The sequence below is a fragment of the Papio anubis genome, chromosome 20 (assembly GCF_008728515.1).
Source record: "Papio anubis isolate 15944 chromosome 20, Panubis1.0, whole genome shotgun sequence".
Classification (NCBI taxonomy): Eukaryota; Metazoa; Chordata; class Mammalia; order Primates; family Cercopithecidae; genus Papio; species Papio anubis.
In genome coordinates this window covers 370,944-390,565 of record NC_044995.1, presented here as the reverse complement: position 1 = coordinate 390,565, position 19,622 = coordinate 370,944, and the positions used below count along the sequence as shown (strand labels likewise).

The following is a 19,622-nucleotide window of genomic DNA, read 5'->3' as shown; positions in this document are numbered from 1 at the left end:
CGGTGGCTCACGCCTGTAATTCCAGCACTTTGGGAGGCCGAGGAGGGTGGATGGCTTCAAGTCAGGAGTTTGAGACCAGCTTGGTCAACATGGCGAAACCTCGCCTCTACTACAAATACAAAAATTAGCTGGTTGTGGTGACGGGCACCTGTAGTCCCAGCTACTCGGGAGGCTGAGGCACAAGAATTGCTTGAACCCAGAAGGTGGAGGTTGTAGTGAGCTGAGATCGCGCCATTGCACTCCAGCCTGTGCAACAGAGCGAGACTCCATTTCTAAATAAATAAATAAAGTTTAATTGAGCCAATGAAGGATTCACGAATCAGGCAGCCTCGGGCCAGAGTAGGCTGAAACTCCAGCAGAGCCATGTGGTGGAAGATTTATGGACAGAAAAAGGAAAGTGACGTACAGAAAACCGAAGTCAGGTACAGAAACAGCTGGATTGATTACAGCTCGGCGTTTGCCTTATTTGAACACAATTCAAACAGTTGGCTACATTTGATTGCCCAAAATTTGGTGATTGGCACAAGTGTAGGCCACCTTCTGTTTACATCTCCACTTGTTATAGTTCACGACGTACAGAAAAACCTTCAGGCTGAACTTAAAATACATAAGGAGACAGCTTTAGGCTAAACTTGATTTAACACTGGTGGACATGTGGGGCATATGGAGGGTTAAAGGTCACTAACCTTTAGTTTCCTCTTGCCTTCCTGAAGGGCCACATACTGTAATACCTGCAGTTCCCTCCAATAAGAACTTACTTCTTCATTCTCTTTTCCTGGCAAACACATTCTTCAAGGTCCAGTTCTGTGAAGATCCTTCTGCCTGTTTTTTTCTAAATTTATTTGTATTTGTTTATGGTCACATACATCTTTTCCTGGTCTGGACTCATCCAGTCCATTCGTCACAGTAAAGCTTCGGGGGCAGGGGAGGTGGTTATTCTAACGTACATCCAATCAAGCCACTCTCTGTTTAAAACCTTTTGAAGGCTTCCCATACCTCCCAGGATAAAGACTCACCTCATCATCTATCTTTAAGGGCTTGCAAATCTCACTCTCCAAATCTCTCCCTCTCTCACACTCTGACCCAGCTACCCTGGCCCATCTTCTCTTTATCTTATGGGCTGAGCTCTTTTCCACCCCAGGGCTCTGTGTGTTATTTGGTGAATGAATTAATTAATTAATTCAGTTTCCCGTCACTAACCAGATAACCCACATCTAAGAATCTAATGATAAAACAGGCAAGTGGAGAAGTTTTGGATTTGGTCTGCACTCAGTTGCTGTTGTTTGCCTTCCCAGGATCCCTCCTGCCTCCTTTTCTTTCCTTCCTTCCCCCCCTTCCTTCCTTCCTTCCTTCCTCCCTCCCTCCCTCCCTTCCTTCCTTCCTTCCAGCAGAGTAGCTGCTTTCATTTTTTTTAAAAAGCCTATTTCAGATAATTGTAGGTTTATGATCAGTCGCTTTGCTTTTCAAAGTATAACATGCATACTAGGATCTTGTTAGAATGAGATTCTGATTCTGTAGTTTTGGAGTGGGTCTGAGAATCTGCATTTCTTTCTTTTTTTTTTTTCTTTCTTTTTTTTGAGATGGAATTTTACTTTGTCGCACAGGCTGGAGTGCAGTGGACCCACCTCAGCTCACTGCAACCTCTGCCTCCCGGGTTCAAGCGATTCTCCTGCCTCAGCCTCCCAAGTAGCTGGGACTACAGGCGCACCACCACGCCCAGCTGATTTTTGTATTTTTAGTAGAGGCGGGGTTTCACCATGTGTGTTGGCCAGGATGGTCTCAATCTCCTGACCTCAGGTGATCCGCCCACCTCAGCCTCCCAAAGTGCTGGGATTACAGGTGTGAGCCACCACACCCGGCCTGAATTGTCTTTTATCTTGAGTTCCTTCATTGCTACTCAAAGTCTGCTCCACAATCCAGCAGCAACCACATCATTGGAGAGCTTGCTAGAATTTTGGGCCCCATCTTAGACCTACCGAATCCAACTCTGTATTTTAAAAAGGTGCCCAGGTGACTCATGACCACACTAAAATTTGAAAAGTGCTGAGCTACTTCAACCTGGACTTTGTCAACCTGTAATAGAATTAAATCCCCTTCATCGGTTGCGACAACAGAAACCCCAACTCAGACTTCCCTAAATCATTAAGGTATCTTTGATTGGCCAGGTGCAACGGCTCACATCTGTAATCCCAGCATTTTGGGAGGCTGAAGCGGGGGCATTGCTTGAGGTCAGGAGTTTGAGAACAGCCCAAGTAACATTAAAAAAAAAAAAAAAAAAAAAAAAAAAAAGAGAGAAAGAAAGAGAAAGAGAAATTAGCTAGGTGGTAGCATGAGCCTATAGTTCTAGTTACTCAGGAGGCTGAGCCGGAGGATTCCTCGAGCCCAAGAGTTGGAAGGCTGCAGAGAGCTATGTTTGTGCCACTGCACTCCAGTCTGGGCCAGCGCGAGACCCTGTCTCTAACAAAAAAAGATATATTTTACTTAAGAAGCCCCATGGTAGAGCAGACTCCAGAGACTCAACTAAGCCAAGCAAAGATCCTGATTTTCTTCATCTCAGCTCTGTCATCCTCAGTGTGGACTTCATTATCACACCATACCAAGGCCTGATCATGTCTCTAGGCCTTCTTAGGAGTGAGAGAATCTTTATTAGAAGCCTCCTAGGCCGGGCGCAGTGGCTTACGCTTATGATTCCAGCACTTTAGGAGGCTGAGGCGAGCAGATCACCTGAGGTCATGAGTTTGAGACCAGCCTGGCCAACATGGTGAAACCCCGTCTCTACTAAAAATACAAAAATTCTCCAGGTGTGATGGCACACACCTGTAATCCCAGCTACTTGGGTGGCTGAGGCATGAAAATCACTTGAACCTGGGAGGTGGAGGTTGCAGTGAGCTGGGAACGTGCCACTGCATTCCAGTCTGGGTAACAGAGCAAGACTCTATCAAAAAAAAAAAAAAGCGTCCTAGTTCTGAACACAGTGGCTCACACCTGTAATCCCAGCACTTTGGGAGGCTGTGGCAGGAGGATTGCTTAACCTGAGGAGTTCAAGACCAGCCTGAGCAACATAGCAAGACCCTGTCTCTACAAAAATATAAAAATAAAAAAAAGAAGCCTCCCACCTCAACCTGAGCAGACTCGTTGACCAGGACTGGGTCACATGCCCATTCTGTGGCCAGGACATTTGGCACGAGTCAGTCATTTGAAGGTGGAATTGACTCCTGTCAAGAAGTTGCCACTGGGATGTACTGGTCCAGATGATGGAGGAAGCAGCTTGAGTTGCAATGGAGATGAATTCATTGAGGATCCTCTATCCATCTGGCCCCAGGAGGCCTCGTTGGTGGAAAGAATGAAGGAACGCTGGACCATCTCAACTGTTACCTGGATCTGGGACTCCCAACCAACCCCAGAAGCGAAGAACTCATCACGGAAACCAAAATAAGATTGTTTTATTCCAATTCTGAAGCACAATAGTCCGAACAATTCCCTTCCCCTGCTGGAGACTCTCCCAATCCCCAGTGCCCCCCCACCCTTCAGAAGGCGAAGGGGGTCGATGTCTCCAGGTCTTAAGAGAAAAACCAAAACCACGCCCCTTCCGTTTCTTCTCTACCCATCTCCTAGGCATTTCCTTTGTCTCATCTCCGATTTTTCTTCCCCCTCCTACATCCTGTCCCTTCCTCTCCTGCTTCCCCCAGCTTTTCCTCATGTCTTCATTTCTGTCTCTTCATTTCTTGTCCTCTCTCCTCCATTTCCGGCTCCTCTTTCCATCTTTTCTCGCTTATCTCCTCTCCTTCGTCTGTCTTCTGTACTTTCTCCCTTTCCCCGTCTCCCCCTGCGCTCCCTAGATTGGCCAGTCTACTCTTGCCAGACACTCCCCGGATCATCGCTTCCTCCCCCTCCCCCCAGCTCTGCCCCTTTCCTTCCTTCTGCCCCAGCCTGACCCTGTCTACACCTCTCACCACATGCTTCCTCTCCAGAGGGAAGCCCTCAGAATCCGCCCTGGCCATCAACACCTTCCCCGGCTGTGGCTCCAGGACCTCAGAGACCACTGTCACCTTGCCCTTGGACCCAGAGAGGCAAACTGCCATGAGGAGGTCCCTGGATGACCCAGGAGGTGGCCAGGGGGACTGGAGTGGTCTCCTTGGCCTCAGCCCTATTATCTTTGGGATCGAAGAATGCCCTCCGACCCTCCCGGTGGAGGGTGGTGGGCAGAGGCATGAAGGGTCAGGGCTCCGGGGCTCTCCCCCAGCAATCCCTGAGCAGGTCCATGTGGAATAAGGCTGCCCCAGTGAGGAGGCGCGCTGCAAAGAGGTGTCTGCAGGGCAGACGGCGGGCGGCATGGATTGAGCAGCTGCAGCGTGTCAGGGCCCCATCCAGGAAGAAGTCCGAGGTGCCGTCCTTAAGGGCAAAACCGGCTCCGGTCCAGTGGAAACCCCGGGTCCCATGCTGCCTAGCAAAGGCCAACTCCTCGGCCACCAGGTCTGCCAGCTCTGGCCCGCAGGCTGCTCGGAATTTGGCCAGGGGTTCCCAGTCCACCTCCTCCTCTCCTGGGGGCCGGCAAAGCCTCTTTGGTTCCCTGGGGCCATCTTCGCCTCCTTCCTGCAGGCCGTCACCTGCAGCCAGGTGTTCGCTCCTCACCACTGCCCATTCTGGGCTGCCTTCCAATACAGTCCCCACCGGGGTGCCACACACGACTCCATTCCCCAGCCCTAGACACCGCCCTCCCGCGTCTGCCCACTCCATCCCTCGTCCAGCTCGGCTCTTGGGGCCTACAGACCGGGCTCCCCCTCCATCTCCATTCTCCACGCCTGTGACCCTCGTGTCTCCCAGCTGGACCAAAACGATATCCTCCAGGCCCCTTCTTCTTTTGGCTCCCGCCCTCGCTCCCCTCTCCTCTGCAGTCTCTGGCCCTCTCCTCCTCTCATCTTCCCACTGGGGTCCCCTTGGGTCTCCGTTCTCAGGGGCCAACTCCAGGGACTTCTCCAAGGGGATCCCCCTCAAGTTTCTGACCTCCAGCGCCCTCCCCTTCTCTACTTCTGACTGTGGCCCCTTCCATTCTGCCGTTCTCAGTCCCCCTGCCTTTTCATCGTGCAGCTGCGCCCCCCTCCAGGGGCTTCCTTCAAGACTCCTGACCCTCTCATAGTCAAACTGGGTCCCCCTCAGGTCGGTGGTCTCCAGCGCCCTACCGCGATCCTCCAACTGGGCCACCCTCCAGGTATATCCTTCCAATCCTCGTAGCGCCTGGTCCTCCAATTGGGCCGCCCTCCAGACATAACCTTCCAGTCCCCAATCTTTCTCACCCTCCAACTGGGGCCCCCTCCAGTCCCTAATCTCTGGCCCTTTCAGGTGCCCTTTCTCCAACTGCGACCCTCTCAAGACACCTCCTTCCAGTCCCCTCGGCTTCTGATTCTCCGACTGGCCCCCTCTCCAATCTCTGATCTGCAGTGCCCTCCCCTTCTCACCTTCGAACTGAGCCCCGCCCCAGTCTCTGGTTTCCAGTGCTCTTGCCCACTCCTTCTCCATTTGGGCCCCCCTGCAAATACTTGCTTCTTTCGAAGCCCCTCCCCAGTCGCCTGTCTCCAGGCCCCTCACCCTCTCGTTCTCCACCTGGGGCCCCCTCCCCGGCTCATCCTCCAGCCACGGCCCCCCGCCATCGGGCCCCTCGGGCACCGACTCGCCGGCCGCGTCGGCCCACTGCATGGCCACTAGGTCGCGAAGGCACTGTGCCACGCCACGCGAGGGGCTGAGACGGCGCAGCAGTCGCCGGCGATGGCCTCGCACCAGGGCGCACGCGTCCAGGTCTCGGGCCGCCTCGAAAGCGCGGAAGCGGACCCACATGTCGCGGCGGGGCTCCCAGTTGCGCTCGAAGTAGTCCACGAAGGCGGCTGGGCCGTGGGCGTGGAGCTCGGCCAGCGCCTCGTCGTAGGCGGCGGGCGACGACGCGCCAGCCAGGCGGCACAGGCGCGACCACAGGCCGGGGTCCTCGCGGCCGGCGCCGCCCAACTCCTGCGCCTTGCTGAAGAGCGTCTCCAGGCCCTGCGCGCGGCAGATCTGCACGCGCGCACAGGGCAGCAGCTGGCGCACTGCAGGCAACTGCGCCGCCACCTCGGGCCCGGCGGTGAGGCAGCGCACGCGGCCCTTGACGTCTGGTGCACTCTGCAGCAGCGACGCAAGTGCGAAGCGCAGCAGGCTCGGCGTGCCCGGGCGTGCCACGCAGCAGGCAGCCTGGCGCGCACGGCCCGAGGCGTCCACGCACAGCACGGCCAGAAGATCCAGCGCGCCCTGCAGCCCCGGCAGCCGGTCCACCAGCAGCATGCGCGGGAAGCGCCGCAGCAGCGCCCTGGTGCGCGACGTCAGAAAGAATACCGTCTCCACCACTGCCTGGTCTTCCACGAACACCAGCTTCACCTGCGGGCGGGGGCAGGGAGGCAAGGAAAGAGGTCAGAGGATGCTGGGGTCTCCCCGTCCAGCTCCCCGACCTCGGTTTCCCCTTCTACGGAAATGGGAACCCATTCATTCTTGCCTGCATATGCATTTATTCTTTTGACCGGCAGGAGGCAGTGCAGAGAAATGGTTAAAAACAGACTGGAGCCGGATTGCCTGGATTTGAGATCCGGGCACCACACAGCTATGTGATTTTTTGCACATGACACTTTTAGCTTCTCTGAGCCTCAGTTTCCTCCGCCGGAAGCTGGCTATTCATTCCTCCGTGTGCTGAGAGGCAGTCTAGGTAGTGGGTCTCAAAATGTGGGCCCTGGACCAGCAGCATCACCAGCAGCATCACCATCGGTTCCTGGCACTTTGACAGAAATGCACCTTCTCGGGGCCACGTCAGACCTATTGAGCCTGAAACTCTGGAAGCGGCCCGGCAATCTAGTTTGACAAGCCCTCCAGGGGACTCCTATGCATGCTTAAGTTAAGGATGACTAGTCTAGTGGTAATGAGCTTCGATTGTGGAAGCAGATCATTTAGCTTTGAGTCCTACCCCCACCACTTCTGAACCCGGTAATTTAACCTCTCTGTGCCTCAGTTTCCTCCTTAACCTCCATATTCCCTGATTCTCCCTTCTAGGAACTGAACATTCCTTTCTCCACGCACTGAGAGGCAGGACAATGGTGAAAAGCATGGCCTCTGAGGCCAAGATCCCTGGGCTGAGATCTTGGAGACGCTGCTTCCTCGCTGTGTGCCTTTCTGCCAACTTCCCTAACCTCCCTTTCATTTGTAAAGTGATGATAATAAGAGCATCTCTGTGATTGGAAAGATGAGATGCAGTCAAGCATTTAGAACATTGCCTGGTACATATAATATTACTGTTACTACGTATCAACACATAGTAAGTGTTCTGAAAGTGGTCATTATAATTATCATCTCTGTTCAAACACCACGTCATCAAGGTCTTCTCTGACCTTCCCAACTAAGCAAACACCCCATCTCTCTCTGGCTCCTTCTGGCCATGGCACTTACCACCCTTTGGCAAGTCATATCTTCATTTGCTCATCTGCCTATTGCCTGCTTGCCCTCCTTAGGCTGTAAGCCCCACAAGCACAGGGACATTCCCATTCGGGATGGTCTCTCTTGGCCTCTGCCCTATGTGGCTCTTCCCTTTGCTGATTTTATTCTGCATGCTTCTGCTGTAATAAACTGTAGCCTTGGCTATAACAGCATCCCTGATGCTTTGAATGGTACCTGCCCCAGAACAATGGCTCAGTACATCCTGAGTGAGGGAACTCACACGAGGGTGTGCAGCCATGTCCAAGGCCACATCTGTAGGGCAGAGGTTCAAGGATCAGACTCCTGGATTTGCCTCTTATTAGCTGTGGGACTTTGGGCAAGTGACTTCCCCTCAATGAGCCTTGGTTCTTTGTCTGGAAAAATGGGGATGTCTATTTAACAGGGTCATGGATGGGCTAAAATGAGATCACTCCTGGCCAACGCCTGGAAGGACACCTGGGGTGCATCAGATCTCAGCGGTTCTTACTGTCTGTCTCAGTCTCTCAGCAATATTCAGCACAAGTCTACATGGCTGACCCCAATAACGACTCTGGACACCAAGGCCCAAGTAAGTGTCCTTGGCTGGCAACACATCATTGTTGTCACACGTCATTGGTGGGAGAATTGAGCACTGTCCACGGGACTTCACTGAGAGAGGACATCCGGCAGCTCATGCTGGTCTCTCTTGGCCTCTGCCCTATGTGATGCTGCAGGATAATTAAGGAATCAGGGAGACTGATGGGGTCGCCCTATGTGGCTCTTCCCTTTGCTGGTTTTATTCTGTATCCTTCTGCTATAATAAACTGTAGCCTTGATTATCACAATTTTTCTGAGTTCTGTGATTCCTTCTAGTGAATCATGGAAACTGAGGGTGGTCTTAGGGACCCCCCAGCTATACCAGAGGAGAAACTGGCCCTAGGTCGTGGCACTAACAAGTGGTGATGCTGGGATCCAATGGACCCAGACCATTAGGAATGATTGGAAACGAAAGCAGTGGGTGGGAAAACATGTGTGGGTGGCATTTTAAGGGGTAGGGTGACATTCGATGAAGGCGAGGCTAGGTAAATGAATACTTTTTTTTTTTGAGACAGAGTCTCACTCTGTCGCCCTGGCTGGAGTGCAGTGGCGTGATCTTGGCTCACTGCAACCTCTGCCTCCCGGGTTCAAGCGATTCTCTCTCCTCAGCCTTCCAAGTAGCTGGGATTACAGGTGCCCACCACCACACCCGGCTAATTTTTGTACTATTAGTAGAGACGGGGTTTCACCATGTTGGCCAGGCTGATGAATACAAATATTTACTGAGAAAATATGATGTGCCATGTGCTGGCTCAGGCACAGAGGAGAACAAATGAGACACACCACGGAGTGAGAGGAGACAGCCCGCAGGCCAAGGATAAATAAATATAAAAAAGAAGGCTTTGGGTGTGCAAAGCACACATGAGGTAGTTTCTCTGCACCAGGCACATTTCCAGCAATTAATCTTTCATCCTCACAATATCCCTGTAAGACAGATACTATGATTATCACCCCCTTTTTCAGATAAGGACACTGAGGCACACAGGGCTTCAGTTGCTTGCCTGGAGTCACCCATGTGATTTGCAACACCAGGTGAGCTGGGATTTGAGCCCTCACAGCTTGGGTCCAGGGCCTCTTGTTCCTGACCACTCTACCCTACAGCCTTCCAAAAAGTGACCAAACAGCCCTGACTTAGGCACACAGTGGACAGCAGTGCATTTGGCAGAGATGGAGAAACCCACGGAGGAACAGATTTTGAGGAGGTGAATGAGTACAGGTGTCCTTTCAGACAAATTGGTAGCACGGGGAAGCATCTGTCATAGACAGCAGATTCCACGAACATGAACATCAGAAACCATGCCTTTACTACTTTCCATTCACACCTCTTCCGACACGTGAGTAAATCCTCCCTTTTTCATGTGATCAGAACAATACTATTCATCAAACTGCCCCAAAGAAAAAACTGAAGGAATAAAAATAATAGCTGAGGCCGGGCACAGTGGCTCATGCCTGTAATCCCAGCACTTTGGGAAGCCGAGGTGGGTGGATCACCTGAGGTCAGGAGTTCAAGACCAGCCTGACCAACATGGTGAAGCCTCATCTGTACTAAAAATATAAAAAGTAGCTGGGCCTGGTGGTGTGCACCTGTAATCCCAGCTACTTGGGAGGCTGAGATGGGAGAACTGCTTGAACCCGGGAGGCAGAGGCTGCAATGAGCCAACATTGTGCCATTGCACTCCAGCCTGGGTGACACAGAGAGACTCCATCTCAAAAACAAAAACAACAACAACAAAATAATAGCTAAATATTGAACATATGCAGGGCTTTCTACTTTCTGAGCACTATTCCTCCCATCCTACATACACACACACACACACACACATACACACACACACTGTACCTTAATTCTCACACAACCCCAACAACCCTATAAGATAGAATTATCCCCATTTTACAGATAAATGAAATAAGGTTTGGAAAGGGTAAATAGGTTGTTCATAACTTGTTCTGTGTCCTGTAGCTAGTAACGGGCACAGCCAGAACGTTCATAAAGCATTCAGCGCCTATCAATACAAATAAAATCAAGTCACCAAAATCAACACCCCAAAAATGGCTTGATGTAAAAACAGGCTATATGGCATAGAAAATATTCCCTTTGGAAGCCATGAAAAGCTAGAAAAGCTGAAACTGAACTGCAGGAGGCCTGTGTAACTACAGAGCAGGGGAAACGCGAGCCCCATATTCAGACAGGGCTTTGGGCGGCCCTTGATGAAACAGCACCCTATGGTTCTGCTTGCCAAGAAATTGCAGTTCTCCGTCTCCTGGGCACTTACTAGCATTGTACCTCCCTGCCCCCTTGCAGGTAAGCAGCGTCATGTGACTTGCTTTGGCCAATGAAGTGTGAGCGGGAGGGAGCTGAGGCATCACATCCAAGGAGAAGCCTTCACAGCCACCCCTGCCACATACAGTTATTACCTTGGGATGAATGCCCATCCTCCTGGGTCCCAGAATGACCCAGATAAACAGTACTCCCCCAACATCCCATGGTGGCCACATAGGTGAGCAAGAAATAAAATTCAATGAGTTCAGCCACTGAGATTTGAGGGCTGTTCATTATTACAGCAAAACCCAGGCCATCCTGACTCACACAGCCTCAAGGCCCTTTATCACTCACCCTCTAATTTTTCCTTTGAGGACAGAACCAAATGCGTTTAGTATGCTGGGACTGTTGCCTATTTTTCTTTCTTTCTTTCTTTCTTTTTGGTGTGTGTGTGTGTGTTTGTTTTTTGTTTTGTTTTATTTTGTTTTGTTTTGAGATGGAGTCTCAATCTGTCACTCAGGCTGGAGTGCAGTGATGTGATCTCGGCTCACTGCAACCTCCGGCACCTCCCCCCCAGGTTTAAATCATTCTCCTGCCTCAGTCTCCCAAGTAGCTGGGACTACAGGCACCCACCAGCATGTATTTTGTATTATTTATGTATTTTTAGTAGGGATGGGGTTTCACCATGCTGGCCAAGCTGGTCTCAAACTCCTGACCTCAAGTGATCCACCCACCTCAGCCTCCCCAAATGCTGGGATTACAGGTGTGAGCCACTGTGCCCAGCTCTATTTTTTACCTTCTTTTTTAGAATTAATTATTTGAATATGCAAACATCCACATGGTCCAAAAGTCAAATAATGTAAAGTGATATGTAAAAGGCCTTACTCCCACCTCTTTAGTCTAATCAGTCTGCTTCCATTCACTATTCTACCCCCATCCACAGTTCTTGGTATTCTTCTAGAGTTTCTTTATATGAATATAAGTAAGCATACCTATAATTCTTATTTTCTCTATTTTATAGATAATACAGCATATCATGTACAGTTTTGCATTTTGCTTTAACTTAAAAATGTGTTTGAGAGATCTTTCAAAATAGTTCCTAGACGTGTTCACATTTTTTTTTTTTTTTTTTTTTTAGGACAGAGTCTCGCTCTGTCTCCCAGGCTGGAGTGCAGTGGTGCAATCTCGGCTCACTGCAAGCCACCCCTCCCTGGTTCACGCCATTCTCCTGCCTCAGCCTCCCAATTAGCAGGGACTACAGGCACCCACCACCACACCCAGCTAATTTTTTGCATTTTTAATACAGACGAGGTTTCACCGTGTTAGCAAGGATGGTCTTGATCTCCTGGCCTTGTGATCGGCCCACCTCGGCTTCCCAAAGTTCTCATTCTTTTTTAGTGCTGTGTAGTAATCCATGGATGGATATACCACAGGTTATGTAACCATTACCCATTGGAGTTTGGGTTGTTTCTAATCTGTTGCTTTCACAAATAACAATGATTAACCTTGTAAGTAAGTCCTTCCACATCTGTGCAACTACATCTGCAGGATAAATCACCAGTAGTGGGATTGTGGGCCTAAGGGTGAGTGTTCTTGTCATTTTGATAGATAGATATTGCTAAATTGCCCTCCACTGAGATCATACCAGCTGCCCATCGAGTACATCGAGTATTCTTTTCCCGGCCTTTTTTTTTTTTTTTTCCGAGACAGAGTCTCGCTCTGTCGCCCAGGCTGGAGTACAGTGGCGCAATCTGATCTCAGCTCACTGCAAGCTCCGCCTCCTGGGTTCACACCATTCTCCTGCCTCAGCCTCCCAAGTAGCTGGGACTACAGGTGCCCGCCACCACGCCTGGCTAATTTTTTTATTTTTTTGTAGAGACAGGGGCTCATTATGTTGGCCAGGCTGGTCTTGAACTCCTGGGCTCAAGTGATCTGCTCGCTTCAGCCTCCCAAGGTGCTGAGATTACAGGTGTGAGCCATCGCACCTCTTATATCATTAGTATTACACACATTATGAGTTACAGATTATAATATTAATATTATGTTATCTATTATGTTATATTACTATTGTATTATTAATATATTAATATAGAACTCTTTCAGTAGATTTTATAAGTGAAAAAAAAAGGTGAAACTTCTGTGTAAGAGTGGTGGATTGAACACCTCTCTAGTTTCACTCCCTCTTGAACCTCAAGTACATCTATTTTTAAAATGGCTTTTTTTTTTTTTTAAAGACAGAGGCAATATGACAGGGATAGAACTTTGGAAACTGGAAAGCAGCTGGACATGCTAATCCCACCCCACCGCCAAAACCCATGAATCCTAAGCCAGCAATTGGGGGATGCTGAGAACCAGTAGCAAAGTCCTCAAAAGGAGTTGGCAACACCAGGCCAGTTTTGCGGAAGGCAAAATAAAGATGAACTGAGGGCTGTTTCAGCAGCAGCTAGATCTCCAAATCCCATTTCCCCTCTCCCTTTACTCTTCCTCCATCCCCAGTTATGGGAGTTTATTCTGTAGACAGGACGAAACACAAAGGGGCCGCTGGCTTTGGGGACATCTGGCCCATCTGAAGATGAGGGAGGGGGATTCTGAATCCCAAGTAGGGACTGAGTGAGTCTTGCTGGCTGAATGCCCGACAGCTCCCTGCCTCTGCCCGGGTGGCTCCCAGAAGCTGGCCTTGGCAGCCTGGCCTTCACCCCCCGCCAGGAGGCCGGAGGAGTTTTCTCAGGAGGATTTGACCAGCCCCAGAGGAAGAACAAAAGATGGTGACATCTGGCACTCTCCAACATATAAAGCAAGATGCAAAACAGTGTGTACAGGTCGGGTGGGTGCGGTGGCCCATGCCTGTAATCCCAGCACTTTGGGAGGCCAAGGTGAGTGGATCACTTGAGGTCAGGAGTTCGAGACCAGATTGGCCAACACGGCGAAACCTCGTCTCTGCTAAAAATACAAAAATTAGCCAGGCTTGGTGGTGCACGCCTGTAGTCCCAGTTACTCAGGAGGCCGAGGCAGGAGAATCACTTGAGCCCAGGAGGTGGAGGTTGTAGTGAGCCAACAGCATGCCACTGCACTCCAGCCTGGGCGACGGGAGTGAAATCCTATCTCAAAAAAAAAAAAAAAAAAAAAAAACCCAAACCAAACAAACAGCATGTATACAAACAGTCAGCCTGGGTGACTGGCTGCCTTGCTGGGGGTGGGGGATGGGGGGACAGAAAGAGGAAATAAAGTTAAAAATACAGACATGCAAACTGACCTTTATATGTACAGATCTGTGCTGTCCAATCCAGAAGCCATTAGCCACATTAGGTTGTTTACATTTCAGTAAATTAAATGACAAATTCAGTTCCTCAGTCACACTGGCCTCATTAAGTATTCTATAGCCATGTGTGGCCAGCGGCCTCTGGATTGGACAGTACAGATAAGAACCATTTTCTTTCTTTTTTTTAGACAAGAGTCTCACTCTGTTACCTCGGCCAGAGTGCAGTGGTGTAATCTCAGCTCACTGCAACCTCTGCCTCCTGGGTTCAAGCGATTCGTGTGCCTCAGCCTCCCGAGTAGCTGAGATTACAGGCACCTGCCACCATGCCTAGCTAATTTTGAATTTTTAGTAGAGACCAGGTTTCGCCATGTTGGCCAGGCTGGTCTTGAACTCCTGACCTCAGGTGATCCACCTGCCTCAGAGTCCCAGAGTGCTGGGATTACAGGTGTGAGTCACCATGCCCAGCCTGGATAAGGAACATTTCTCTCATTGTAGAAAGATCCACTGGGCAGTGCTGGTCCATAGGATAGAAAGCGAGATATGATTTATAAGCTGCTAGTAACTCTGGAGGGGAGGGGACCTGGGGGACAGGACGTGACAAGAAGACTTTTCACTACATACCCTTTTTAGAACCATGTGAATGTATAACATATTCAAAAAGTAAATATTTAAATGTTGCTTCACTAATCTGTCTCTCCTGTCCTAGAACTTCTTCCTCCTTTCTTTTAAGAGTATTAAGTGGCTGGGCACAGTGGCTCATGCCTGTAATCCCAGCACTTTGGGAGGCTGAGGTGGGCCAATTGCCTGAGGTCAGGAGTTCAAGACCAGCCTGACCAACATGGAGAAACCCCGTCTCTACTGAAAATACAAAAATTATCCAGGCATGGTGGTACACGCCTGTAATCCCAGCTACTTGGGAGGCTGAGGCAGGAGAATTGCTTAAACCCAGAAGGCGGAAGTTGCGGTGAGCCGAGATCGCGCCATTGCACTCCAGCCTGGGCAACAAGAGCAAAACTCTGTCTCAAAAAAAAAAAAAAAAAAAAAAAAAAAGTATTAAGGCAGGCCAAAACACAGACCCAGGAGCCAACCTTGGTTTAGCCTAGATTCCAAGACAGGCTTCAAAATGGAAAGACAATTCCCCTTCCAGGGAAGGCTGTGATTTATGAATGAGCTGCTTTGCACAGGAACAATCCTGCAGAGGGCGGTTTCAGGGAAGAAGAGCTGAGGCTTATGTATGTAATGGTGGGCAGTGGATGAGAGTTACTAGGTCAGTAAAGAGTAGCGGAGTAGGAAATGCATGTGTGTTTGTCCCCACAGTGAAGGCCATGGGTCTGGATCCTGGCTGTGTGGGTCTGAAGCCCAGCTCTGTCACTAAATAGCTGTGTGACTTTCAGTCAGTTACTTGACTTCTCTGTGCCTCAGTTTCCTTATCTGTAAAATGGGGATGAGAATGGTGGACCATTTCTTCATAGGGCTCAGGTGAGATTAAAATGAGTTATAGTATGTAAAGCACTTAGAGTAGTGCCTGGCATATAGTAAGTGCTTGATAAACATTAGCTAAAATTATTATTATGTCGTGACAGAGGCCTGGGCTTGGGCTGGTGGCTTGAATCAGGGCTTCTTACTGGGCATGAGATGAAGACAGGAAGAGTGTGCCAGAGCTGAATCTTGACTTCACCCTGCCTTGGGACCTCTTCCACACCCAAGGGAGACAAAGGCACAGCCAGGAGAAACCAGTTCTTTTCCCACTTTCTCATCTTTCTTTCCTTTTTAAACTTCAAGTTCACCCCAAACTTGAAGTTGGATTAAAGTCGCAGAGATTCCTTATGGAGCAGCAGCCATCCTCACTGTTCCTCCAACACAAGCTTGCTCGTGCCTCTGGGCCTTTGCACTGGCTGTTCCCTCTGCCTGGAACTCTCTTCCCTCTGATGACAGAATGAGGGTCCCTTGCCTCTGTTCCATCTCCTCTGCTTCACCGTCATTTGCTTAAAGAGACCTTCCCTGACCAATTCAAACAGCACCCTTAGAACTGTCCCGCTCCAAGCCCTGGCCTTTTTCTCCTTTATAATACTTATCGCTCCATCACATCACAGGACACAGCACTCTTCCTTCTCCTAATTCTCCATCTGTGTGGGGGGTTCGGGTGTGTTCTCCCCTTGTGAACATTCACCAAACTAAATATTTATCATTTGTGCATTTTCTATTTGTGTAATTCAATTTTTTTTTTTTTTAATTTAAATAGGCCTGGCGTGGTGGCTCATGCCTATAATCCCAGCACTTTGGGTGGCCAAAGCAAGAGGATCGCTTGAGTCCAGGAGTTCGAGACTAGCCTGGGCAACATAGGGAGACCCCTAACATCTCTACAAAAACTAAAAAAAATTAACTGGGTGTGGTGGTGCACGCCTGTTGTCCCAGCTACTTGGGAGAATGAGGTGAGAGGATTGCTTGAGCTTGGGACATCGAAGGTGCAGTGAGCCGTGATTGCAACACCGCACTCGGCCTGGGTGACAGTGAGATCCTGTCTCAAAAAAAAAAAAAAAAAAAAAAGATTAAAAAAAAAAAAAATGTACATAGCACTTGCTATCACTGTGGCTCCTCTTCTTGCTAGCACCCAGCCCCTAGTGATGCTACATCACATTTGGATGTGTTTGTTGGTTTCTCCCACCAGAACTGCAGTGGCATTCTGGCAGTTACCTCTGCAAGGCAGCCAATAGCCAAAGGTGGCTATTTAAATTTCAGTGAGTTAGAATAAATTCAGGCCAGGCGCGGTGGCTCTTGCCTGTAATCCCAGCACTTTGGGAGGCCGAGGCAGGTGGATCACGAGGTCAGGAGATCGAGACCATCCTGGCTAACACGGTGACACCCGTCTCTACTAAAATTACAAAAAGTTAGCCGGAGCGGTGGCGTGGCCTGTAGTTCCAGGTACTCAGAAGGTTGAGGCAGGAGAATCGCTTGAACCCGGGAGGCGGAGGCTGCAGATCATGCCACTGCACTCCAGCCTGGGCAATAGAGCACTCCAGAGTGAGACTCCATCTCAAAAAAATTAATTGATTAATTAATTCAGTTCCTCAGTGTACTGGACACATTTCAAGTGCTCAATAGCCACGTGTGGCTGGGGGTGCAGAATCACAGAACCTTTCCATTCTGCAAGAAAGTTCTACTGGGCAGCACTACACTAGAAGGTGAGCTCTCTGCAGAGAGAGACCACGTGGGTCTCGTTTGCTGCTGCATCCCCAGTGCCTCCCTAAGTACTTAATGAATGAATGAACGGATGAATGGAGGAAAGGAGTGAAGGGATGAGAGGGCGGATGAAGGAATGAATGACCCACAAGTCTTCAGCGTGGCTCTCCCCCGCCCCCACCCCCCTCCTGCCTCTCCCGAGACCCCACCTTGGCCTCGGGGTCCGTGCGGAAGAGGCCCTCGAGCACGTGCAGGGCGTCCAGAACGCCGTGGTCGCGGCCCTTGCAGTAGGAGAGCAGGCGGCGCACGTCGGCTGGGGCCACGAACTGCTTGGAGATCTTGTTGGTGGTGCGCACCGGCAGGCAGGCGTTGGCCAGCAGGTGGCCTGGGCGGAAGTAGTAGGCGAACTCCAGCGGGCAGGCCGGGTGCGAGTGGGTCAACTGGCACTCCGTCACCACGAGGCGGTCCCGCAGCGGGCTCAGCTTGACGATGATGAAGGCGGGGCAGCCGGGCTGGGGGGGCCTGTGGGAGGAACCACCACCGCCCTGGTCACATCACTCTGCTGCCCTCTTCTTTCTTGCCACTCACCTTTTTTTTTTTTTTTTTTTTTAAACTAAGAATTGTTTCAGGCATAGAGAAGAGTAGAGGGCCCTAAGAATATGCCAGCTGTGTGACCTGGGGCAAGTCACTTCAAGTCTCTATGCCTCAGTTTCCTCATAGGTTAAAAGGGAGGTCCTACTCATCATACCTTCCTCATAGGATCGTCATGAGCATGAAAAGAGTTAATATAAGTAAAGCACCTACACGGTGTCTGGAATATGGCAAGCAGTAAGTGTTCACCAAAATTCTATACCTACCACCCTGAGTTCTGTCAAAAGTGAGTGAATGTTTTATTGTATTTACCTTAACTTTTTTTAGAAATAAAAAATTTCAGCTAGTCCCATATCTGCTTCTGGTTTAGCAATAACATCGAAAGTTGAGGCCTTCTGTGAACGCTGCCCTAACAAATTCTCCTCCTTCACTCTGTCCCCAGAGGCAGCCACTATCAAAATTATCTATTAGCATTCCACGTATATTTTTATGCATCCATAAACAATGGGAGGTATGTTTCTCTGTTTTAAAAGCATTGTCTATGTGAAGAAGGACTCAAACTCATTAGTCATCAAGGACATAACAAATTAAAATCCTAAGGAAATGACACTACGCATCAGCAGAATGGTCAGACAAAAGAGACTGATAACATCAAGTGTTGATGAGGATGTGGAGCAACTGGAACTCTCACTCATCACTGATGGGAGCGTGAAATGGCACAAACACTTTGGAAAACTGCATGACAGTATCTACTAAAGCAGATTTTATGCCTCTCCATGACCCAGTGGTGCCACTCAAGACAAATGGGCATCTAAAGATGTGTACGAGAATGTTCACAGCAGCACTATGTATATTCGCCAAATACTTGAAACCTAAATATCCAACAATAGAATGAGAAAATAAGTTGTGGTATATTCCTAAAGTAAAATGCTAATCAGCACCAAGAATGAACACACCATTACAACCTCCAACAACATGGATGAATCTCACAAACCTACCAATGAAAAAAGCCAGACATGAAAGAGAAATGATGATATGATTCCCATTTATAGAAAGTTCAATAGCAGGCAAAGTTAACTTCTGCTGTTAGGAGGTTAGATAGTGGTTACCCTTAAGTGGTTAACCCTGTAAGGGGGCACCAGGAGGTTTCTTGGGACTGGACATATTCTGTTTCTTGTTCTGGGTGCTGGTTACCTCTGAATTTTATTTTGGGAAAATTCATTCAGTTGCACACGTATGATGTGTATGCTTTTCTGGATGTGTGTTATATTTTTTAAAAGTCTACTTAGAAAAAACTTTGTTTTTGGCCGGGTGTGGTGGCTCATGCCTGTAATCCCAGCACTTTGGGAGGCTGAAGGGGGACAGATCACCTGAGGTCAGGAGTTCAAAACCAGCCTGGCCAACATAGTGAAACCCTGTCTCTACTAAAAAAAAAAAAAAAAAAAAAAAAAAATTAGCCAGGCGTGGTGGTGAATAATAGGCTAATGGGATTACACCTGTAATTCCAGCTACTTGGGAGGCTGAGGAAGGAGAATGGCTTTAACCCGGTAGGCAGAGGTTGCAGTAAGCTGAGATTGCACCACTGCGCTCCAGCCTGGGTGACAGAGCAAGACCCCGTCTCAGAAAAAAAAAAAAAAAGAAAGAAAAAAGAAAACTCTTTGTGTCTGAGCATTGTGGTAGGAAGAATCATGGTTACCCAAAATGTTCACATCATAGTCACTGGAACTGTGCATACACTGCCTACCATGGCAAGAGGACCTTTGCGGGTGTGATGAAATTAAGGGTCTTGAGATGGGGAGAGTGGATTATCCAGGTAGGCCCAAATGTCACCACAAAGGTTCTTATAAGGGAAGGAGGGAAGTAAGAGGATCAAAGTCAGAGAAAGATTGAAAGATGCTACTCTTCTGGCTTTAAAAATGGAGGAAGAGCCAGGCACAGTGGCACTTGCTTATAGTCCCTGTTACTCAGGAGGCTGAGCTGGGAGGATCACTGGAGTTCAGCCTGGGCAACATAGTGAGACCCCTATCTCTTTTTAAAAATTGGAAGAATGGCCAGGCACGGTGGCTTATGCCTGTAATCCCAGCACTTTGAAAAGCCAAGGTGGGCAGATCACCTGAGGTCGGGAATTCGAGACCAGCTCGACCAACATGGAGAAACCCTGTCTCTACTAAAAATACAAAATTAGCCAGGCATGGTAGCACACACCTGTAATCCCACCTACTTGGGAGGCTGAGGCAGGAGAATCGCTTGAACCCAGGATGCAGAGGTTGC

The 19,622-nt window shown here is 49.4% G+C and overlaps 2 protein-coding genes across 4 annotated transcripts in view; one reads left to right on the top strand and one right to left on the bottom strand.

Moving 5' to 3' along the window:
* Positions 1-19,622, top strand: part of ZNF114 (zinc finger protein 114) — a 75,858-nt gene that overhangs the window by 42,332 nt on the left and 13,904 nt on the right. The window lies entirely within an intron of this gene.
* Positions 3,427-19,622, bottom strand: part of LOC116271750 (uncharacterized protein ZSWIM9-like) — a 21,680-nt gene continuing 5,484 nt past the window's right edge. Inside the window, exons 2-3 of the mRNA XM_031660359.1 lie at positions 16,970-17,305; positions 3,427-6,402 (exon numbers count right to left, since the gene is read on the bottom strand). Coding sequence (XP_031516219.1) covers positions 4,219-6,402; positions 16,970-17,305 — 2,520 coding nt within the window. The 3' untranslated portion in view covers positions 3,427-4,218. The remainder of the gene's footprint in view (positions 6,403-16,969; positions 17,306-19,622) is intronic.